Source organism: Protopterus annectens, chromosome 14.part0 (assembly GCF_019279795.1).
Source record: "Protopterus annectens isolate FY-2018-M chromosome 14.part0, PAN1.0, whole genome shotgun sequence".
Classification (NCBI taxonomy): domain Eukaryota; kingdom Metazoa; phylum Chordata; order Ceratodontiformes; family Protopteridae; genus Protopterus; species Protopterus annectens.
The window spans coordinates 610145502-610171244 of record NC_056748.1 but is presented as its reverse complement, the minus strand read 5'-3'; the positions used below and the strand labels follow the sequence as shown (position 1 = coordinate 610171244).

Genomic DNA, 25743 nt, shown 5'->3' with positions numbered 1-25743 from the left:
ATTCACAGTACAAATTAAGCAAGTAAAACATTCACAGTACAAATTATGCAAGTACAAAAATTAACATGAGGAGTAAAATATAAAAAAGTGTATTTAAAAATGTGGTAAAACTGATGACAAACAGTACAAGTAAGGGAACTTAGCAAATGAGGCATTTCAAATTACTAGCAAGTACTGAGGAGGTGGGTATAAGAAAGTGACAGAATGCAGAAGAACTGATCATAATGGTAGAGTATGATAATTATAGAAGTAAGTTTGGCAAGTTAGAGTGTGAGGGGAAATAGGAGAGGTGGGTAGAAGAAAGAGTGAATGTCAGATTACTAGAAGGAAGTTAGAGTCAGATTACTAGGGCAAGAATTTGGAGGTGTTTGGACAACAGTAGTTGTGTACCATTATAATACACAAAAAGTTAGAGAAGACGGCAAAAATGTGGGGAAGGAAAGAGAGGGAGGGAGAAGAATAATGGAGGAGAGCGGGAATGAAGCAAGTGGGATGATGGCAGTGGCATCTCCAGGCACTCTACAGGTAATTTCTGAGAGTTGTCTTAAATTCATGAGCATGGGTAATATTTCTGAGGGGCATGGGAAGCTTATTCCACGACAGAACAAGAAGATGGCTGTAGAGAGTTTGTCCAAAAAGATTTTATAGGTTTATAAATCTGTAAGAGAAATCTGTCTGAGCTTCTGAAGGAACATGGTGGGTTATAGAGAGAGATGAGAGGAAATGCTATGGCAAGAATTAGTGTGGATGATGAGAAGTTGAGTAAATAAGAGTTGGTCTGGAAACTCTAACCAGCTGAAAGTTTGGTGAGCAAGACAGTGGTGTGATTTTGGTGGCAGGTTGAATGCGAATCTGGCAACTTTGTTTTATGTGGTTTCAAGTTTGGATAGTAGACAGGGATGCAAGTTAGTAAGGATTTGGGAGCTGTAGAAGAGGTTTGGAAGAAGATAAGCCTGGATTAATGAGATTCTGGAGATGGGGGTAAGGAGCTTTCTCTTTTGTCTTTTTTTTAATGCAGTGGTGTACATGGAGGTGGAATTTAAGTTGGTCATCGAGAATTACTCCAAGGAGCTTTGTGTGGGGTTCAGATGAGATAGAGGTGTTGTTAAGGGAACAGATGATAAAAGAGGATGGTAAAGAGATTTAGGTAGGAATAGTAGGAGTTTTGTCTTTTTAGGGTTAGGCATAAGTTGGTTGTTAGTAAGCCAAGTTTCAGTGAGGTTAATGGAGGTTTGAATGAGGGTGAGCAGTTCAGAGGGGTTGTCAGCAATGGTTATAACAGAGGACTCATCTGCGTACTGTATGAGGGATGACTGAGGACAGAATGTGTGGAGTTGATTAGTAAAGATGTTAAAAAAGAAGGGGGCCTAGGATTGAGCCTTGTGGGATGCCCATTTTTATAGGGAGAAAGGGAGATATAGTGGAAAGCCATTTGACTGATTGCTGTCTGTTAGTGAGTTAACTGGTAAACCAGGAGACAGTATCAGGAGACAGGTTTAACTGAGAAAGTTTGGAGGGCAGGATGGAGTGGGGGACAGTGTCAAAGCTTTGGAGAGATCCAAGAAGAGGCAGGATACTGTATCTGGCTAGGGAGATGGAGTTAGTAAAGGAAATGAGAGCAGTGGTGGGGCTGGAAGCCATGCTGGGTAGGGGTCACGAGGTTTTCTTGAGTGAGATAAGACAGGATTTGTTTATGCATACAATGCTCAAGAATTTTAGAGAGGGGAGTAAGTATGGAAGTTGGGTGATAATTAGGAAGTTCAACAGAATTTCCACCTTTGTGGATAGGTATGGTGTGGAATTTCTTCCAGAGAGTTGGGGCAGTGGATTCTGAGATTGAGCAGTTAATGAGGCTGGAAACAGGGTATGCAATGGAGTTGGCAGTGGCCTTTAGGAAGAGAGATGGCAGGCTGTCAGCTGATGGAGAGCATGGTTTGAGTTTAAGAAGAAGATTTTTAATGTAGCTAGTAGGGACAGGAGTTAGTGAGAAAGGGCAGTTTTGTTGTGGGAGTGGAAGGAGGTGAGGGATTGCTTGGGTTGGAAGATGGCATACGTTTGCTAATTTTATCCATGAAGTAGGTATTGAAGATGGATGCAGTTACTTGGGGTGAGTTATTAGGACGGGGGTTAGGTGTAGATGGATTTTCGGGGTGGAGAATTTGGTTGATTGTATTCCAGAAGGTTTTGGGATTACTTGGTTGTGCAGTTAGCGGTGTGTGTTAAAAGTCTTTTTTGTCAATTTTTATATGTTTTTTGGGCAGGTTACGGACTTCCCTATATTTTTGGAAGTGTGGGTGTGATTTTATCTTTATTCAGAGTTTCCATGCAGAATCACTGTTTTGGATGAGGGAGAGGGTTGACTTGATGAGCCAGGAAGAGCAGTGTGATTTGACTCTGACAGTTCTGGGAGGGGCTAAGGAGTTTATTAAAGTGTTTAGGAAAACGGAGTTAAATTGGAGAAAGGCTTCAAAAGAGAGAGGATCGATCAGTCAGTTGCGGAGAGGTAGTTGTTAAAAGTTTCATGGCTGAAATTGGTTAGCTTACTGCATTCCTTGAATTTATGAGGTCAGATGAGTTGGCTAAGTATTTTTTGATGCATATGGGGGGCTGATCACTAATAGAGTCTGGCAGGGATTCGGGTGGTGGTAGAGGTTAGGATGGGAAACAAGAATCCAGTCAAGGGTAGAACTGAAGTTTGTGGCTTTGTGAAGAAAAGTGGGAGAAAAAATAAGTTGGGTGTAGCTATAAAGGTGTATACTGGTGGTAGAGAAGTTGGAGATTAGGGCAAGACAATTAATATTAACATCACCTAACATGACAGTTTCATTAGGTATACGAATGGCTGTCCAATGAAGAATCTGTTCTAAAAAGAGTATGTTGTTTCCAGGGGGTATACAGATAGCAGCTATTGTTAGGGTTTTGTGGTTGTTTAGTATGCAATTAGCAATGATGAGTTTGGGTGGGTTGGGTTAGGGGGATAAGGTTAGAATGAGTACATAATGGTTACACCTTCACCTTGTGCGTTCTATCAAGCTGTAGGGTGTTGTAGCCAGGGGGAAGAAATTCTTTATCTATGTTGTGCAGTTTCAACCATGTTTCAGAGAGAGATTATGTTGGGGGAGTATTGGGCTATCCAAAAGTGAAACTCAGTTGTCTTTTTAAGAATGCTGTGCATGTTAACTGAGTAGAAGGAAAGAAGTCTGACGCTAGGGTTAGTTACTTGCAGGAGTGTGGGTAGTCGTGCTAGTGGAAGTAGATTAGTTGTTGAGTGAGCCAGAGTTGGGTGAATGTTGTTTGAGAGTCTAAGAGCGCTGTAGAGGTGGAGTACTAGTGATTTAGTGGGGTAAGGTGAGAGAAATTTCAGTCTGCTTTTATGATGTGGAAGAGTGTTTGGTGGGAATTTGATTTTGGAGAGAGTGTGATCAGTGCAGGAGAACAGAGTGGGCAATATAAGAAAGGAATAGTGTCTAACAGTGTTTCTAGCGTAGGCTGTTGTAGTGTAGTTGAGATGCAGGTGACGTTGAGTGTGACAGGAGGAGAGGTAGGAGAGGTGAAGAGAGAAAGGATAAGAGATGATGTTGGCACATAGCAATGGGTGTGGAGTAGGCTGTGTAGGGTGGTGAGTGAGTAGTGGAAGGTTAGTGGGACTATTATGGGGAGGGGGGGATGGGATTAGTGAGTGTGGGTGGGAGGTATATAGAGTATGTTGGATGGTGGGAGGGGCCTGGAATGAGGGGTAAGATCTGATTGGTTGTGAAAATGTGGGATTATAGAGGGGTGGGTGGTAATAGGGGTAAGGTAGAGAAGCAGCATGAGCTTGAGCAGAGAGAGGACGAATGGAGCAGGTTGATCCAGGACAAGTAGAAACTATCTACGAAAAACAATCTGAAATGCAGATAAGTCTGTTAGAGTGATTTGCTGGTACAGAGGGTAGGGGAGGGGAAGAATGGTGACGAGTAGGAAGTACTAAGATTCTGTAAAGTAGAAGAAAAAAACTTGAACAGAAGGTTTAGATTAATGAGAGGATAGTTTGCTAGGGATGGGAGAATTGAGTACAGAAGAACAGGTAGAGGCAAAGCACTACAATTACTGGAAGTAGTTAGGGACCTAGGGACAAGTACAATACAGAAAGGAGAATGGAATTATCTTGCAGTTCCTGCAGTAGAGAAAGTTGATCAGGAATTCCAGTTTGGGCATAGACTGAAGAGACTAGAGAGCTGGGGGGTTTATGAGGGGTTGCAGTTGAGCAGTGGTGATGTACGAGGTGCCGTTGGCTAAAAAAAAACAACTTACTAATATTTAGGTATGCAATACAGTTTGTATATACATTAGGTAATAAGAACAATGAATATCTAGTTACAGGGTTGGAGTGTCCGGCAGGATGTATGCAGAGATTTCCCTCTGCAGTGAAGTTTGTAGGTCTTTTTTTAATTGTTATAGTTTTTCTAACCCTCCAAATTGGTTGGCAGTGAGGGGGGGGGGGGGGGTGGGTCAGACTTGGGTTTGCAGACTGGTGAAAAAAGAGAAAAAAAGAAGGTGGTTAGTCGGTAGTCAGTACAAGAGGATAAGACGGTGAGATAGCAATATGGAAGAGGATAAGATCAGGAGACAGAAGGTAGAGGGGAAATAGGATGAAGGCAAAATTAGGCATGGATGAGAGAGGAGCAAGAGGATAAAAGAAGGGGTAGATACAGAGTGGATGTATAGCTTCTTTCTGCTCCTACATATTTTCCTCCTCATCTCAGTAACCAATGCCAAATCTGTAAGTAACACATCAAACAAACCCATCAAATTCCAAAGTTCAACTTGTACTGCTTCCAAACTGTTTGAATAATCTAAGGTTTCAAGTTTAACCCTTATTTGGGTTTTCCTGGTACAAAGGGCTTGGTACAAAGAGCTAAACCTTGCTTTCATTTTGTTTCCTGTTTTGAGAACCTGTTTTTTTTTTTCTATGTGACAGATAGACACTTAAATTATCCAGGCTGAACATTGCCTGTGCTTTTTTTTCCATTGGTTAATTTGTTTCTTGAGTGATACTTAAATACACAAAATATCTGTGGCCTTTTCTAATAGGACTCAAAGTCTGCACTGTTGGTGACCCCCTGACAATGATTTGTAATAAAAAAGCAAGGAATGTAAACTTTTTTGAGTCTGCACAGCTGCTTAAACTGATAGAGCTGTTTTCTGTTTTATCTGTTCCATTTTGTTTCTTGTTTAGAGAAATGTGTTTAGCCTAGTGTTTTTGTTCTAAAAACTGCCAGTAGATCAGACACTTAAATTACCCAGGCTGCACATTTCATGTGTTTTTTTCCATTGGTTAATTTGTTTCTTGAGTGATACTTAAATACACAGAGTATACCTTTGGCTTTGTCTTTTCTGATAAGACTTGAGGCCTGCAAAAAATACAACACTGCTGGTGACTCCCTGCTGGTGATTTTCCCGCCCACCGTCCCATTGCTTACTTTGCTTTTTATACCTGGTCATGCTTAACCTGCCCACCCTTACTGTAAATTGAGCTTTACATGCTCCTCCATTTCTACACTGCTGTTGGTATGTTAAATGATTTACTTGCCTTTCTATGTGCTTATGTCTGATCTACTTGCTCTGAATTCATTATCTAGCTAGTTGTTGGATAAAAATACCATATTTCTATACTCTAGCAAACTCAAAGGACTGAGGATTTTTCATCTATTGGCAGTGGGTGGTAGGCTAGTCTGTAAAGGTTGGGTAAACACACTAGGGATTCCTGTGTGTAGTCATTTTATTGGCCAGAGGGCTCATTAATCTACTTACCTTATTTTAGTGCCTATATAAATTCTGCACAACTGAGTGGCTCTTAGCTCATTTTCACAAAGCAAGGTACCTTTACTGAATAATCACAGTTTTATAAGCTGCTTAAAGTACACTGCTTTTGATGTCTTGAATTACTTACTGCCTTTCCGTAAGTTTAAGTTTGCTTGTGGTATCACTGCACTTTAGGCACTCTTCTATTGTCCTTTCACATCAGAAGGACTGGGATTATTCATCTAGTCGAAAAAGGTGTTTGCCTGGTCTATTTGAGTTGGAAAGGCACAAAATGGCTCCAAGTATGTTTATTTTATTAGCCAGAGGGCTCAGTAGTCAGTTTTCTATATTACAGTGTTGGCATAAATTTGGCATGGAGGTGCACACAGTGCCAGTTCTCAGTACAGATGTACATATGTAGAAGCAAATTTTCCATTTAGAACTGTCCATAAAGAGGTACCTGGTTAAGAAGTACATACAGAGCAAATACCTTGCAAACTGACAAGCTTAAAGCAGCTAGCAGCTACTTTGCATGACAAAGGCAATACTGTTAAATTTAGCATTTTATAGCCTAGCTTGCCGCCAACCTCCCCCAAAAGCACGTTTAGTAGCCCTCTGTTAAACTCGTGTATGCCACACCCTTGTAACCAATTGGGGGACAGGACAATATGGATATGCAATTTCCTAATTTCTCTGCAGCCAGCCTGGCTGACATGAGTATATTCAGACAAATGTAGCAACTGTCTCATGTTTAGTAACAACCACTTAATCCTTAAAGTAACAGATACAGTATATGCAAGAAGTGTACATACGCAGTATCACAATGCTAAATTCTCACATACAAGCACACATCAGCTTGTCAAAACCACACATACAGCACAAAACACACATAGACCAAAATATAAGGCACTTAAATGCAATCTTTCCTAAACAAAAATGACCCCTAGAACTCCCATCAGCAAAGATTACCCTCAGAAAACTCAAAAGCAATCAACAAAAGCAACACCTAACACCATACTTACAGCTTCAATCAGTGCAGCTCAAACACAAAGCCTGTAGGCAAGCAAACACACTTCCCAGGACTCTAGTCATAAGGGACTCCGTTGTAAGACATAATGATTCTCATTTAACTAGTCTGAACAAGGAGAAGATAATGGTGAGTTGCCTATCTGAAGCCATGATCTTCCAAATTACAGAGGCACTCATCACTATACTGCTGTTACCAGTATAACACACCCTAGTCCATGCAGGTGTAAATGACTCGAGGCATACTTCCCTTGACTACCTGAAGAGAAACATTATAAATTTCACTGACTGTGTGTCTCAGGCTGGCATGACCCTAGACCTTATAGGTTCATAGTAGGTTACTCCTTTTCACCCCTAATAAAACCAAATCTACACCCTCGACTTTTTCCATCACATCCAGAAACGGCACCATCATTTCACCATCAGTCCATACTAAATTCCTAGCGGTGGAAATTGATAATAACCTATCTTTTGATATTCATATAGCACAAACAATCCAGAAAGTTCATAAGAAAATGGGGACACTCTACAGACACAAAAACCTTCCGACAGATAAAGCAATAATCACCTTAGCTCAGACCCACTTTTTATCAACATTTATGTATGCAGCGCCAATCCTAACCCATATTAGAAAAACAGATCTGGGCAAGCTAGAATCATGTTATAATAAAATTGCCAAATTCGCCACCAACTCACCCTTTAGAACCCACCACTGCCAGGCAATAAAAGAAATTCAATGGCTAGAATTTCCTCACTTACTCACCTACCAACAATTCACCTGTGCACTAAAATGGCTGTTAACACTTTATTCTACCAGTCGCCCTCTTCTCTCATCATATAAACCTCTTCTCAGTATTACAACTGCCAACAATACTACTGGCAAAGCCCTATACTGCCATACCATAGCTAAAAAAGGAATAACCTCCCCGCTAATATAACCTCTACTACAATAAACACAATTTAAAAAACTACCCAAACCATATCTCAGGAAAACACTGGATCTGCCCATGTATTACATGATAGTCTCATCTGACTTTCTTCTCCTTTCTCTTTACAACTCAAACTCTAGGTCTCACTTTCTCATTGATCTAACTTTCCTCCTTATAATCTGGATGCTCAGGTTATATTATTTTTCTTCTCTGCTTCTTAACAGAAGCAAATGTAAAACACTAACTGTATGTAACTCTTATTTAAAAAATAGTATTTTCTCTGTCAGGTCAGTTGTACGTTATATGTAATTTTTTATCAAAGTATCACTTCTTTACCAATCACAGTTGAACCATTGTGAACAATATTTCTATGTGTGTACTTACAATTAACCTGTTTTTCATGTCTGCATTACCCGTGTCATAACTACTTTACTATATGTTAATTGTGGAGCTTATCTCCCCGGGCATCCATTGAAAATGGACCTGGTCCAGCTGGATTTTCCTGGTTAACAAATGTAAAATAAAAATAAATATAAAATAAATAAATACTAGGCTAAAGATTGTAGAGGCCTTACAAGTCTAGCCATATTTATCCAGCGTTGCCCTGATTGTCGGTGGTTAGGTGAGTGAAGTTCACAGAGTTAAGGATCTTTGATAGTTAAATTCGACTTTCACTGTCCAGGAGGGACATGGGCACCACCCAAGGAGTGAATTTGCGGTTACCCATCCATTGATCTAGGTTACATTTGAAGAAGGTCAGGGAGGTGCTGCTCTGTTTCACATGAACTGAAAGCTTGTTCCAGAAAAGTGGCAGTCTTTGGGAGATGTATCTATCTCACCAGAATGACCTGTTCATGTCAGAGCCTAGGTTAACATCCCTGGAGCAAGTGACCCTCCTGCCGTTTGATTTACAAATGTACACTACCTCCATCAGGGCTGGGTCAGAGACTGCCCTGTAAGCCAGGCACAGCTCACCCCTAGTAACCTGCAGGAGACAGAATACAATGGACAGGGCCTTTCAGTCTTTCCATGTAACATATGTTTTGTGTACCTGTAATTTCTTGGTGAGAAACCTCTATGGTTTCTCCAATTGTTACAGGTATCTGGTGAGGTACATGCAAAAGGGAACATTGCAATCAATTACTGGTCTGATGAGGACCGAGTATAATGGAATTATATCATCCTTAGTTCAAGAGGTGATGCCTTTACTTATAAGATGCGCCACACAGAAGGATTTCCATACTACTGTGGATACATGGTGGTCAAAGTTCAGGTTGCTATCAACCTGAGTACTCAGATCATGTACCACTGGGTCTACACTTAAGGGGGTGTTGTCTATAATGTAATTAGCAGGGCTTAATAGGGAATAATAATGCATTTTTAAGCATTTAGCTTTAATCCGTAGCTTTGGCACCAATCATTTGTCTGTGTTAACCCTGTCTGCAGTATATTAACATCAGTGAGGGATTGATTTCTCCCAATTTGCAATCAGTGAACTTGGTCAGCCACAGGCTGTTCAAGTTTGCCTAGACCTCTGAGAAATAAATTCCAAACAGTAAGGGGCCCAGCACAGAACCCTGCAGTGTACCACTGGTGACTGGTCTTTTGCTAGAGGTGTTAATTACCCAGCTATAGACTTGGAATCCTACATGGCCCCAAATTTACAGGTACAGAGATTCCTGGACTTTTTAAATACTAACATCCTTAACCAACTAGTGCAAACACCCACTAGAAGTTCTAATATAGTGGACCCCGCACTCACAAATATGGGAGAACACTGTACCACCCCCAATGTTATGCCCTCCCTGGTAAGGTCTGACCATAAAGCTCTGTTCTTCGAAATTAAAATCAACTTGGTAACCCAGTAACAGTTAGGACCTATTCCAAGCCAAACTACCTTTTATTAAATGATAATTTGTCAAAATTCAATGTTCCTCTAAACCCAGACAACACAGCAGCCTATGTAACATTGTTCTCAAAAACTCTGTACAACCATGTCAATGGCTGCATAGAAGCTGCTATACGTACCAGAAGTATGTCCAAAACTAACTCCAAAAAGAAACCACCCTGGTGGCATCCCAGATTAAACAGGTTATACAACAAAAGGAAAAATATCATGGCTAAAATCAGTAAGTGCATCTCCCATAAAGATAAGAACTCTTTCATCAAGATAAACAGGGAGCTAAGAGGGCTAATTACATCCAATAAATCCAATTCTGGGGTAAAGACAGCCTCCCAGGCAAAAAACAACTATAAAGCCTTCTTCAGCTATGTGAGAAACCTCAAAGTCAGCATACAGGAGTGTACTGAACTGGTGGTTAGTGGTGTCACTTTCACTGAGCCAGGTGATACAGCAAATCTGCTAGCTGATAAAATCAGTTACAACTGCACTCTCTATTCACCCCCATCTGCCTCCCAAGAAATATCTTTAAACATAACCCCTCCAACTATAAATACAGAGCTTGTCCTGACAGCACTCACCAAGGTCAAGAACAGAGCCTCCGTGGGCCTGATAATATCCTGGAACGCCTCCTGAACAGTCTAAAATATGACCTATCAGGGCCACTGGAGTTTCTATTTAACTAATGGTCATCCCTCTTCATAAAGGTGGACCATCAACAGATCCTGTAAAATACAGACCCATTAGTCTGACTAGTCTTATATGCAAAGCCATGGAAAGAATTATTATGGAAATAATCAACAAAGAAATAGACCTTCAGACAATGGATCCATCCCAGTCTGGCTTTGTCAAAGGAAGGTCACTGCCTACTGAACCTGGTATACTTCTTTGAGAAGGTCACCAAGGAAATGGATAAGTGTAAAACAATGTGCACTGCCTACCCTGACCTGGCTAAGGCATTTCATACAATATCCCACTTGGGTAGGGTTAACAAACTTACAGAATTAGGCATAAACCTCTATTTAACATGGACAGCCAGTTGGCTCACAGGTCCCAGGAAGTCAGGACTGGTGAGACCACCTCCTCAAAGGGGCCAGTCACCAGTGAAGTCCCTCAAGAATCTGTGCTTGTCACACTCCTCTTTGGCATTTACTTCTCAGAAGTCAAGGCCACTGGCTGACCAATGACCAAGTTTTTAGATGATTACAAACTGGGAGCAATCACAGAATCTCCCCAAGACATTAACATCTTACAAGAGGGTGCAACGCAAACTAATGACTGGTGCCAAAGCCATAACTTAAAACTCAATGCTAAGAAATGCATTATAGGACGTTTTGGGAAGTCTGCCACTCCAAGGAAACTACATCATTAATAAAACACCCCTAAGAGTTGACCCATTAGTCAAGGATTTGGGAACACATGTAAACACCACCTTGGCCTTCAAACATGTATCCAAGGTAGTAAGGAAATCCTTCTATGTTGCTCAGTTTGTAAGTGCATGGTATCTGGATCCAGGGACCACTATACTCAGCCCTCATCAGACCCATCATTGAATATAATGCAGCCACTAGAATATTTTCAAAGGTTTCTTACAAAAAGAATACAGGGCATAAACACAATGCAGATCACATAAAAGCCCTATGATCACATAAAAGCCCCATCTCTATACTCTGTCTGCTGCAGAAGGCTGACAGGTGATCTATACCTGGCATACAAGGCATCCTTGGACACCACTCTGATGAACATTTTGCATATCTGCAAATCAAACAGCATCATAACTACTAGATCTAAAGATCTAAATTTTGCTGGCAATGGAAATACGATATGCTGGACAGAGAGATACAGATCTCAGAGAATTCCCTTTCTGTGGAACAGATTCCCCAGCCATGTGAAACAAAGCTCTTCCCTAACTCTATTTAATTGGATCACTGGATGGGAAATTGAAAATTCACCCCTGCTCTTGCGCCCACATCTCTGATGGACAGAGGCAGAGAGTAAATCAAGTTCTAACCAACAATGATCACCTATACAAATGCCTAATACATATAACTTGTGGGGCACATTTGGGTTGCACAGCTAGGCTTATAAAGACCCTAGTAGTCATTAGCCTAGTATACACCTATGAACCGATGACAATCTGACACATGTTTAATATTGTTTCCCATTACTACTGTCACATTTCAACAAATCTCTCTCATCTTCTAAGTGACAGCAACTTCACATATCATTAGAACAAAACCCATTTTGAATAAATTACTTTTACAAGATTTAACTTTATGAAGCTGTTGAAGGACATGTACTCTGTAGCTTTCTGTGCCTTTTAAATTCCCACATCTTGTTTAAACAGTTTCACGTTTAATATGTAACTTTTCAGAGCTTAATCTTTAGAAATACAAGTACTATATATGTCCCTTAAATGGATTAACTTTAGCAGGTTATGGCTTTACACAATATGTAGAAAAATTGTTTGTTTTGGAAACTAAACTTTCTTTCTCAGAAAAAAATGATTAATCAAGTTAACTTCTTTTATGGTGCTACATGTAAGCTTGATGACAAGATTTTTTTTTTCTGATTTGGCATCATCATGGCTGTTGCTATGTGTACAACTTTCTCACAGGCATGGCATTGCTCATTTATAAATCTACATTCTGAAGATATGTGCTTTTTACCCAAGTCCCAGTAATACATATTAGCTTTGCTGCATTCCATATTCTTGGGAGCAGACATTTTTCCCAGTTACATACCTGTCATCTCTCTAACATGCAAATTGCATTGATGCATATTTGCTGATTCCACCATTAAAGTACCCCCGACGCCAAAAAATTAATTTCTAACAATAACCTTTTTGTATATATATTAATTTATTTCACATTCCATCCTTTTATTCTCCTTCTGGGTCTTTGCTACTATGAGGCTGAAGTGATAAAAAGGTGTGTTTAAAAAAAAATTTGAATCATGGGTTATTTTCTCAACTCAGCCGCCCAGTTACTGATTCATTAAGCATGCTAATATAGGACTCAACTTTGTAAAACCTCTCTTTCTTTACTGTTTCAGTTTGGTTAGCATTAAATGTTTTTGTAATAAACAAGTTCCTTTCACTTTTTCAGGAGATACAAGATTTTTCTAAATTGGGTTTCAGCTCTTTAAAAAAATACAAATGATGTTTTCTGCATTCACATGCTGTATCATCTGCAACAACGTTCAGTCCTTCACAATACTTCTTCAGGGACTGGGCTTTCACATCCAATGCAATCAAATGAAACAAAACTTACAGTGTTTCTTTTATTTCCTATTTAAATCTTATACACCTTGACCAAAATAAAGACACTAACAAATTGGAACTAAAGATCTAATGCTTCAAATAATTTAATAGCTTAATAAGGAATCCAAACTTCAAGAGAACAAACTCAGTAGATAATGAAGTGAACACGTCAATAGCTGAGAAACTTCTAGAAATACGGCAAGCACAACACAATGAGAGGAGAGGGCTCAGAAGTAGTTTAGGTTATATACCAACTGCATGCATTTTATACTGCTCTAAAAAGTTATATGAAGTAGAATTAACCAGTGAATACCCAGTACGCAACGTCTGGAGTGACACCTTCAAACAAGGAGTAACTGGACTTCAGTGGCAGCAGAACGTCTGATCCTCTTTCTCGTTTATGACTGATACTTAATGTAAAAAGTGAAGAAAGCCAGCAGACGTTGACCATGGGAAACACTAAAATTGTGGAACACATCCAAAAACAATTTTGCAATTCTAGCAGCCTGTGCTTCAAAACAAGGCAAAACTGGTTTATGATTTCCTTTGAGACAAAGGATAAATTTCAAAAACAAAGCTAATTTATCATGCATTGTGCTGGTATAGATTAATTATACTGAACAACATCAGAATGCTTACAACTTCTTTCTTCTGCACTTTCAACACATCAATTCCTCCAAAAAGGCTAACTGCTCCAGCAGGCTTCTTCTTCTTTTCTGGGTCCCCTGTTGCTTTATTTTCTGTAGTTTTCTCAAAGACAGCCTCATTTTCATCTTCATCAAATAAAGAAGGTATCTTAGGTTTAGGAGATGGCTTCTGGAAATACAAGGAACATATAAGTACCCAAATCTGAAAAAAAGCTGAATGTTCAGTATTTCTTTCCAAATAAATTTTGCTTCATATATATTGCTTTATTTTGGGTATTATACTAAAAATTTAGCATTTGTCTCTTGTGCTTAATACACACTTTAAGGTAACAGCTGTATTTATATACAGGACACATAATGAAATATCATCACACATACACAGATACATTTTCAAGGAAGCCCACTCCCATGGCATAGAAAGATGAAGCCCTGACTACCACTCAAGCAGCTTGTTTCTGAATAGCAGCACAGGTGCTGAGGGGACTGCCCATTCAGTGGGAAGGGAGGCAGCTCAGCTTGCTGTACTGGTCATACCTTCAGGAATGAACTTTGTGAACACATGCTGCACAGCGGTGAGGTTAGCATGTGTTAGCACTCATGTAGCCTCATTTTAGCAGCAATGTATATAGCATGGAAGGGGAGAGAGTCAGGTCTAGGAATGGAGTGCTCACAATCAGCAGACTGGTCAACTCCCTAATTCCTGCCTCTGCCTCTTAAGGGAATAAATAGGCTGACTGAACTCTTTGGTCACAGAGCAAATGAGCTGTAGGGCTCTTGCCCTCTCTGATGAAACCTGGCTGTCACCGTAAATGAGGAATTAATGAGAGCTGATTGGGTGCAGGAAGGGAAGCCACTTTAAGAATCCCAAAAAAAAAACATACATAACACTTTACACTAGCTTTATTGCTTAGCTTCCTCAAATCTTTTATTACAGTGATTCCCATAGGATGACAATGTGGTGCTTAACACTTGTTTGAAGTTGACTGACTTCTCAATCTGTGAATTATACACGTAAAAATGAAGACTCATGCTTTCTTTTTCTAGGATGCTCATATATTATCTAGCTATCTATACATACTCAAGAAGCTCAAAACTGGCTAGAAAAAAATATGTTCCGAAGTAAGATCTTCCCTTTTCTTAACTTAAAATGGGATCAGGGATTGTGATGGACATTAAATTATATGAAAGGGACATGCATATGTGACTTGGTACTGAAGATGGTGTATGGAAGGCATGATACAACAGACTGAGAAGTTATATTAAGGTGCAAAAAGAATGATTTAGATTATAGATTACATAAGAAACCCGAGGACACCAAGATAATTTTAAATGGCCACAACCACTGAGTAAAATGATACAGCTTCTAATAGCACTGATCACACCGGCCTTATCCTTCTAAGCAATTAACCTGAACATTTGAATCATTTGTCCTCTCCCCCAAGTACTCATATATATAAACCCTTACTGGATTATTAATGTGCATTTATCTTCTATATTTTTGCCTCAACTAGGTTAAAAGTTATCAAAAATACAGCTTCTCCATGTTTCCACTGTTCTATTATATCATCACTGTGAAACCGCTCTTACCAGACAGCTAACAATTACCCCAATGCCTGTCACAAGTTAAACAGGTAATAGTACCATTCTTGGGAAGACCAATGCGCCTTCATGATAAGTGATCAATATCATATTTAATTTTTGCCTGGTGAGTATCAGAGAGGCTGGTAAAAGACCAAAATGTAGGAATTTTATGGGGTTACCTTGCTTTTCTGATGTTCAATTGCCCGGCACCAAGGAAATTGACTAATTTGTCCATTGGCCCACTACAGAAACAAATGAAACAGAATATTTAAAGAACTTCTGAAAGGGAACTTCATTTTAATTGCACCCCTCAATATACAAGCTTAGTCTCAAAATCACTGATCTTCAAACGTTCAGTGATGCCCGTACACTGGCCCAGTAATCAAAGAGCCTCGATCCTCACCACTAACACCAGTGAGGGACATCCATATAGGGAAAGGACAATAAATACACAAACAGTTAAGTACAATTTCCCTTAAGAGCACACAGAGATCACAGTCAGTCTTTGGCTGTTTTTTTCCTTTCTCTCCAGGTCCCCAATAAGACTCCCCACTGGCACAGCTATAGGGTCTAGATCTCAGCCTGGTGGGCAAGCTAAAACCTCCAGCACCATCTCTGTCCAAGCAGTGTTTTATGTCCCGGCCCAAGTAACTGACACACACACAAACACACTTTGAGATAAGAGTTATATACAACCACAGACACTCCTGGGGAAGGCTGGCACAGGTTCTCCAACTGTGCCCCTTTTACCCAGATTATACGTACCACTTGCCACCACCCACTAATCTTTATCAGCTACTAAAAGGCCCTTATGAAAGGGTGTCCATTTATTACTGTGCATTATTATTATCCAAATGATAAGTGCAACTTAACAGTCAAGGCTTATTAGAGTGGCTTGGCCAATATCACTATATACATGCAATGTACTTTAGAGCTTAAATTATCTCTACACAAAACAGCCACAGTTAAAAGGTTTAAAAATATTTAATAATAAATAATAAAAACACCAGACAATACTCTTTACTACACAGTGCTAGTCAAGAGTTCAGACACAGGAAAATGCATAAAATAATACAGTAGAATAGTTCTGGCATCAATACAGAAAAACAATTAGTCTAATATTCCTATTTCCTAGCTATATCTAAGAGAAAACACAGTTCTAAAATAAACTTACATATAGAGCAAGACAGTGCTGGTGATGTTGGATTTTCTCAAGACAAATGTTGAATACTCTCATTCTGTCATTAAATTGATAACACAATACCACTGATTCATTTCAGATTACATAATTTCTTTCTGGTTCCCAGGCTAACAGAAACTCAGAGGTTAATAGCCCTTTTGATCTTGCAGCTGGCCAGGAAGCCAGAGCAATAAAAGAAATTAAACTTGCAAATTCTAGCAATTAACTCTGGTCTCACAACAATAGCCAGAATTCCTTCATTCAGACATCTTGGCTCCGAGTTTTAGATCAAAGAATTTCACAATGCTTTACTTATCAGCTTTCTTACAGCAGAGTGCACTGTTATTACATTTTTGCAGTTCCATATCCAACACCATATTCTTCCATTTAAGAGAACAAGCCTGTGGCTTACATTAATATTTACAAATGACAGAAATATCTACAAAATTCTATCTGGCTAGGCTGGCAGCCTTCACCTATCTTTAAACAGACTACCTCCACAGTAACAACAACTTGAAGAAAAGGTAACAAATGCACTTGCCTTTTCACTTAAGGTGGCGTGACCTTGACATAGTATATTTAGATGTTTAGGGTTGAAAGAATAGAGTCTCCCATATGGAGACTGGGTAGTTACCCCTACAAAATAGTCTTTACTGTATACTAAAATTAATACATTCTCATTCAAGTGCAATTCCAATCACTTCCTTATGTGCAATATCACCCAATCTCACCTCTGTGTACAGTCCCTTTTCTTTTTATATGTTAATCATCTAGTAGTCACCGTGTCCAGTGTGTGTGTGTGTGTGTGTGTATGTGTATACATATATATATATATATCTTATACACACACACACATATATATATATATATATATATATATATATATATATAGAGAGAGAGAGAGAGAGAGTCTATATTAGAACATCGAAAGTTTAATGGTTCGAATCACTAAAGGTCGACCTTTAATGATCGAACCATTAAAATTTTAAATGTTCAGGAAAAAATAAATAAAAAAAAAAAAATAGAAAATCTAAAGGGTGTAGGCAGGGGGGCTGCATCCCCCACACCCCCCGCTACTTAAATATACCAACTCCGAGATCGCACTACATCGAAGTAAATAGAAATCTCCCCTTACGGAGATTTCCGTTTACCCGTTCGATGTTCTGCACTTTTGCTGTTCTTGTGTCGACAATGTCGGATTCGACATTGTTGGCTTTCGAACATACAGTATGTAACTATATATACATATATATATATATATATATATATATATATATATATATAGTGTACACGCATGTGTGTCAGTTACCTAGATATTAACTTTTGTACTATAGTTACTATTTATTCTTTAATACCTATCATGTCTGTCTTTTTGTGTTTGTTTTCTCCTGTAAAAAAGCTGATACTTGAAATTTCATGTAGGTAGTACTTGTGTTTCCTAAATGACAATAAAATTTCTTTGAATCTTGTAGTATACTAATTCGCTATATATAATGCACCAACATTAATGAAGTTAGAAGTCAGTCAGTGGTGCTCTGGCCATTAGTAAACCAAAGCAGCCCCAAATTTATCTGAAGTGACTGCCACATTGTTAGAACTGCAGATATTTACAGTGTGGGGAATAAAAGGATGTCTTGATACATATTCTACTTAACAAGGAAGAGCACTCATCCTCTCCAAAACAGAAAGAACAAGAAGTAAATCGGATTAATTACCTTGAAGTGATAACACGTAATTAGAAGTTCATGGGGCTAATGTCCAGATATGGAAGAAAATTACCTGCTATCACAGGAATGAGAAAAATCCCAGAATATGAGCTCAGCATCATCTGGGGATTATGAGATTGATTTCATTGCTCCGTTAGAAAGCTAAGTGCTATCCTAAAAACTAAAAAGAAATGCCAAATGAACTGATGAATATTTACAGAGGAAAGCTTCTAACAGTCCAGACAGCAATTCCACTTTCAGTGAATTTTAATTTCCTCTGATAAATAGTTATCAGTCTCTGATCAAAAATTCAGCATGTGAAAACTTCTTGCTAAATGGCCAAGACCCAAAGGTAAATGAACGAGAAATAAATATTAACAATGAAAGGCCAGTATAACAGGTTGGCAAAGTGTCTGAGACTTAAGAAAGTAAAACAATGCAGTCCTCCATTTAGATGACTTCCTTGAATACTTCAGAGGATATCTTTATGTGTGATCCATCCTGGCAAAGCAAAGTATAAAAATGAAACCTACCCAGTACCTAGACTGAAGGAGTGTGTGGGTGGGGGTGGGAGGCACTGTTTTTTTTTTAATTTCTCCGGTTGTTTCTTAAGCAGGAAACAACCCATATAGCTTAAGTAGTACTGCAGCAGAGCAAATGATAAACATTTCTGTTCTTGTTATCTTGCAACCTGCATTGTGGCATTTTAAATGTACAGGACTGTAGTAAGGACAGTCTTTGGATATTCAAAAACTTTCTAGCAGATTTCCTGATTAGAAAGTAGCAAATTATCAAGTCACTCCTGTAATGAATTAACTTTAGCTTCAGGAAGGAGAGCAACATGACATTTGTTGTACTGGGTCATGACCATCCAGCAATTTAACAGCATACTCCACATGGAAAGAGAAAACAATCAAAGTGTCTTTTCCTGAAGCAGTTAATAGCTTTTTTTTTTCTTGTGACAGAAATCCTGCATACTAATATCAGAGGGTCAATGACGAGTCACTGAAAACATACCCAAAACAGTTTTTGGAAAAAGGACACTTCTGGGGAGATCCTCAAGAACTTGCTACACTGCTGGCATTTTTTTTTCCAAGGATAGAAGCAATGGAATACAGATGATTATGTACTCCTTTAAAAACATAATGGAATGTCTCTATTACTGAAAACAATATACAATGCAAGATTTCCTTTATCATTAGGATTTCAGGGATCCTCTTTTAAAGGAAAGGCGTGTCTAGAAAGAATATGCAGTGGTCATTATGTGTCCTTGGGAAGGAAGCAAGTTCTTGACTAGCTCTGGTTAGCAATAAACCTTAGTGCAATGATGCAATGAGCTATAAATGTGGAGTTATATTACTGACTTAAGATTGATCCTTGTGATCTCCAGATGCAGACAAATTCAACTCTAAGAAAGTAACTTAAGAAAGCTAAACCTCTAGGACCATGGGTTGCACTACAATGGATCACACTGTGGCATGTGCCTGGGCTATGAAACTATGCTCCAGTGAGTGCTTTGATCCTTAGTTACAGCTTTTTTGTTGATGTACTGTTTATGCACTGAAGCACACCATGAAGGAATCATTCAAAAATGCCAGTGCCAGTACATATTCACCTCCATTCACAAACATGAGACATGCACATGAGACAATCCATTCCAAGATGCCACCATGACTGTGTCAGGCCTTAATTCATTTGACAGCCTGTGTGTGTGACTGTTCCACTACAACTCAGAAGTTGTAATTGAAACATGATGCAGAAGGGTGACTGCAAGTACCTCCAAAGATTTTAACTGTGTGTGTATATGCAGAGTGATGGACAGGGCTGCCGGTTTTCTGTGCCTGCTGATTTGCAGCATTTATATAGGCTACAATTCTTAATTTCATATTTAAACAAATCATGCTGGTTGCAAGCCTTTGGCTATGACTTGGGGCTGCAGATACTGTGGTAAAGAACTGGAGAGGGTGTGTTTAAAATAAACCATTCTCAATGCCAGGACAAGGCTTAAGGATGAAAGGTTTCTCTTTAGGTGAACTCTTGGTTGTTTTGCTATCCACTCTGCCAGGCTGCACTGTAGCCAAGCTTGCCTTCTTTCAACTACAGCCAGCATACTTGGTACAGCAGGAAGAAAGCATACCTCTTAACTGTTCTTAAGTCTACAGAATATCACAGATTTTGTCCAGTCTCTCAAAACATTTTTTTTTGGTAAATTACTGGGGGTTACAGTCACTAATGCCAGATGTCTCATGCTTCTTATTCTTCAGAAAATGCAAATTAATCCAAAACTAAACAAACTAAGCAAGTTACAGTAATACTTCTTAATAGTCTCCAATTCTGTCCTCCTATTTTTTGGCTTTATGTAGAATTCATGAACAAAAAAATTGACAGGTATGGATAAAATAAACTACGTGCAAACTTAACCTGAGTGATGGCTTAGGCTGACTGGTAGTATTGCCAGTGGGAGACAGACACACTAGTGGTGTTTTACACCACCACTAGTGAGGGAAATAACAGAATGGGGTGTCTGTCTACTTTTTGTAGTCTTTTTACTGGCTCTTCTCTCTGCAGCTCTCTGCATTTGGGGCAGATGTATAGTTTCTACAGTGGGCTGGGCTCAACAGTAAGTTGCAATGTATTATCTTGTGATTACTCTAGGAATGGAGTATGCATGGAAAGACGTCTGATAAGAATGTGCACGCAGATACTGATGCATCATGGCAAGCATTAAGAAAAAGGTAAGCACAAAATTGTTTGTTATGTATGTACTATTTGACCTTCATAATTTTTAAAAGGCAAGCTTTCCTGTATGGTTATCTAAAAAGACAAAGCAGTTAGCATAAGAAGAAACTTCAGGACTTCAAGTTTTTTGGGTCATTACAGCATCACATTGTGCATTATAAGTAGATATGATTTCAAGCTTAGACGAGAGAGAGTTAGGAAACATGTAGTGTCCCTTGAGATACTATGATAGTTCAATCCACTGTGGTAGGCTAATGATCTAGAAGGTAAACTGGGAGGAAAACAGTAATTAGCAGTGCTATATCAAAATGGGCAGCAGGTGAGTGTGGGACTGTAGTTGAGGCTACAAATTTTATGGTTACTTGCAGCACGCAGGCACAGGGTGTGTGAAAGTAGCGCAATAGAGTTATGCCAAGATAAACAAGTGTGCCACTACTGAGATAAAATGGAAGGCATGCACATTGTTTGCATGCAATTCACTTTTTTTATTTTGAGGTACATTTTTTTGGTTCATGTTACTCTTTCATGGGTAGCTGTAGGGTTTTAATGTTAGGATTGGAGCTTTTGGATTGGGGGAGTTTTAAGGTTAGTGATAGGGTTGTAGATTTAGACTTTTGTATGTTTAAATGGCATCAGTTGCTTACATCAAGCAGGCATAATGGATGCTCTTCACGTGATTGAAAACAACACTGAATTTTATTTGACTGATACCACAATAGCTAATTTTCAAAGTACTGAAAACTCATTTGACTGAGTCTCATTATATTGAAAGGTTACAATGCTGAATTTCAAAATACTGAATTTTAAGCCATAGACACGCACACTTATAACACCAATGACTAACTCTAACTCTTTCTATAACTTAAAAACTGCTTACTTACCCTCTTAACAGAAAGCGGACAATACAAAACCAAACTGTGTGGGGGGCTGCGCCCCCTCATATACACCCCCCCAACTATATATACTAACTCAAGAAGTGCAATACAGTGGGGAAAAGGGCATATACCTTTTACTTACCTTACAGTACTGTACACACTGCCACTACTTCCGGGAAAGCACAAAACGTCTGCCATATTACTTTAGATACCTCCCATATAAATGTAGAGAGACATACCCACATTTAGTAACACTACTTTCTATGCTACTATCAGTATTCTGCAAGCCGGCACTTTAAGTTACAGTATTTTTTTTTTTATCACAAGTAAGTCACAGGTGAAGGGAAACGCACATCACATCTATGGCTTAAAATTCAGTATTTTGAAATTCAGCACTGAAAGCTTTCAGTACACTGAGACTCAGTCAAATAAGTTTTCAGTAGTTTGAAAACTAGGTACTGTGGTCTCAGTCAAATGAAATTCAGTATTTTGAGTTTTCAGTCATGTGAAGTAGACCTGGCATAACATGTTCACATTATAGGACCTTAGATGTACAAACAAGACCATCGCCAAGTATGTAGCATGAGTGGGGGACATGAGAAGGAAATAATGCAGGTAAGAATTTGATTGTGACAGATAACAATACAGCAAGAAGTAGTAAGCATTAGTACAGTGTATTCAATTAAATTCAAGGGGTGAAGTCTCCCTTATGAAAAATATCTCTCTACTGTTTCCTAATGAATTCTCTTTAAATACTTTATCAAATGGAAATCCAAAACCTTCCCCACATTTTCCATATATGAACCTATCATTGAGACAATGGGCCCACCAGGTAGGGAACACAGGTTTTTATGAATCGTTGGCAATGCATAGAATTTTGGGTCCCTAGGTTCCTTTTTAAACATCTTCTGAACATCCTTATTGGTAAAAAAAAAAAAAAAAAACTAGCCTTTCACCCCTTTCCAATATTTCAAGTAGTTCCTCATTAAATCTAGACTTTGGATTTACATCCAATTCTACATACGCACTGCTTCCCCCTATCAAATCCATCACCATTTTTTCATATTCTATTCTGTTCATTATCACCCAGTTACCCCGTTTATCAGCCTGATGGAAAACCAGCGTATCTAATTTTGAACGCATTTCCTGCAATTCTTTCCATTCCCCTTTGGTTAAATTATATTCCATCCTTTCAGTAATAAATTGCTCAAATTCACGTTCAATTTGCCCACACACTACAGTTTCATACATCCTAATACACATGTAAAGTTTGGGTGGCATGAATTTACTTTTATTCAAAGCCGAACTTGGTACTTCAAGATGCCCATAACCAGTATCAAACTCATTACTCAATGCAATTTCTTACTCATTGACATCATTTTCCATAAAAGTTTCAAACCAATTTTCCATTTCGGTCATTATTTCAGTTTCATAAATTCTAACATTCAACAGTTCATCATCAGTTTCACAAACTTCATCTACATTATTCCTGTTTTCACACTGTTTATCATCACTAAAAAATGCTCTTAAGTACAATTTCCTGCAGAACCTTTTAGCATCAGTAATAACATCAGCTAAGCTGGGAATTCTAGTTGGTACAAACTTTGGAACCAATTCCAATACCCTCACCAGTTCTGCAGTTAAACTGAAATCAGACAAATTCACGATTTTTAAGTTATCACATACTACGTTAAATGGATTCACATTTATAACATTCTCAACATTTTTAGCTTCTTTACTAATGTCTTGTAATTCAACATTTAATTTGACATTTAACGAGTCCCCCTGTGCCCCCTTAAATCATTTCATTTAACCATTAAACCAGAATCAACATTCTTATTTAATGGTAGACCATCATTACTGACAATAAGATTTCTCATGCAAGGTACATTCATTTCCACATTAACATCACTTTGTACCATATAAACCACACTAGTTCCTTTATGAACATTTTTTGTTTTCACATTCTCATTTTGAACACACTCACTATTAAATGCAATATCATGGTTAATATTATGTTGTGACAAGGAAATAACATTTGAAACTTGCTTAATCTCATTACTAGTAATTTTCTCTTCACAAGGCATGTTACTACAACAGTCATCAGTGTTGTATTGCGACAGGGAATGTATATTTAAAGTTTTATACATTGCGCAGATGTTAAGGATAAGATCTTACTTTTCACTGTTTCTTTTTGCAGTTGCTGCTGCTGTTGCCACCATTCACATTGAACCCCCCCATTCTGTTTCCCTTTCCTTTTGAAACTCCTTGTTTGTTTGGGGGAATAGTTTGCTGCATTTTTTGTGGCTTCACCTGTCTCCTCTGCACTCACTTCTTCAAAGGAGATGCTCTTCTTGCTTCCGAAGCTAACCTCTGCTAACAAAAAGGATGAGTCACGAGATCTCCCTGAATAGGAAGTTTGGTACGGTTTCTTTAATTTACCCAATCGCTTATTGAAATTGCCCAAATAAGCAATTTTACTACTGAAATCACTGATATCTCACTCTAGTTTTTTCTTTTTTCTAGCAATTATGTTGTTCTCAAATTCCACAACATGTTTTTATCTCATCATGATTTCTCTATATTTTTCTTCCGAGGAATCATTTAACAGAGAAGTTTCTAGTACTGTTATTTGTTCTCTAAGTTTATCAATTTGCCGCAGATTCCTTTTAATCAGAATCTGCCAAGTCAAAGTACATTTTAAAGAAGCATCTTGTCATTCAGTAAGCAAATTTAGAGAAATATATTTTTCTAACAGTTTGATATAAAAAACACAGTCACCTCTTTTGACAACAGATGTTCCACCTGAATGAACTTTTCCATGCTGCCATCATCACTTTTGGTCCTCCACAGGTCATTTCTAGCCAGTTCCAGCTCTCTTTCCCGAAGAAAATCAGACAGCAGAACACCTTCAGCATTCCTCTCCTTCTCCATCCTTCCCAGGGACGGAAACTCAGCCATGGAAGCTTGCTCCATAAGCCCCAAACATTTATGAAACAACCACCTCCTCAGTCAAAAATATAAAAATACAAACTGCAAGCTCCAAAAAGGCAAAACAAAAACTTTTTTCCACCACTTTATTTGGTACCTCGGCCTTTCGCCTTTAAAGAGCAATTACATTCCAGTGCTTCTTTCCTTTATACCCCCATTCAATACAGTTAAATACAATTAAGCTTAATAAGCCACAATTTAAAGAAATAGTACATCATACTTCCGAACATTTTTTTTTTTCATATAATAAATACATCAATATTTACAAAGTCAGGTTGCAGTCAATGTTCAATCCCCCTAGGTTGCAAAGTTCTAAAGTTTATAATCATCCTACACTCTAGTTTGTCTAATTCTTCTTTAAAACTTCCCCTACCTCTCAAAAATGGGCGAGCAAAAACACTATAAAACAGACCTACATTACCACCCTCATTGTGGACATAAAATTTTCAGCTACTGGACTAAAGACACTAATGTCCCTTAGATGTTCCAGGATTCATACCTTCACCTTCCTCTTAGTTTGCCCAATGTACCATTTTACCCTGTCACACCCACAACCTATTATATAAACAATACCTTGAGAATTACATGTATATCTTTCACTAGCCTTATATTTCCCTCCCATTAATCTCTTTCCCATCTAAATCTCTGACCTTACTACATACACTGCAGTTTCCACATGACCACATACCTTTTCTCTCTATGCTTTTTGTTGTTAATTCCCCATCTCCACTTAATATTTCCTTTAAATTTGCATATCTACCATACGAGAAAGTTATATGTTCAGGGAAAAGAACCCCTATGTTACCATCCTCCTTTATCATATACCAGAAATTCCTTATTATTTTCTCCATTCTCGGGCGAAATGATGAGAATTCTGTAACAGAATACAGGCTTTCCTGTTCTTGCCGTTCCTGAGCATTACCCCTTATTAATGCTAAGACCTTCCCTAACAATCCTGTTTTTGCTTTTTATTTCCTTTATTTCCCCTAAGTTTTAAAGAAGAATTAGACAAACTAGAGTGTAGAATGATTGTAAACTTTAGAACTTTAAAACCTAGGTGGATGAACATTGACAGCAATCTGACTTGGCAAATACTGATGCATTTATTATATGAAAAATAAAA

General features: G+C 38.5%; 1 protein-coding gene across 3 annotated transcripts in view; it reads right to left on the bottom strand.

The window, feature by feature from the left end:
* LOC122789133 (WASH complex subunit 2A-like) overlaps positions 1 to 25743 on the bottom strand; it is a 2558205-nt gene that overhangs the window by 744585 nt on the left and 1787877 nt on the right. For all 3 annotated transcript variants that reach the window (XM_044056354.1, XM_044056357.1, XM_044056356.1), the window contains exon 22: positions 13541 to 13717. In XM_044056354.1, coding sequence (XP_043912289.1) covers positions 13541 to 13717 — 177 coding nt within the window. The remainder of the gene's footprint in view (positions 1 to 13540; positions 13718 to 25743) is intronic.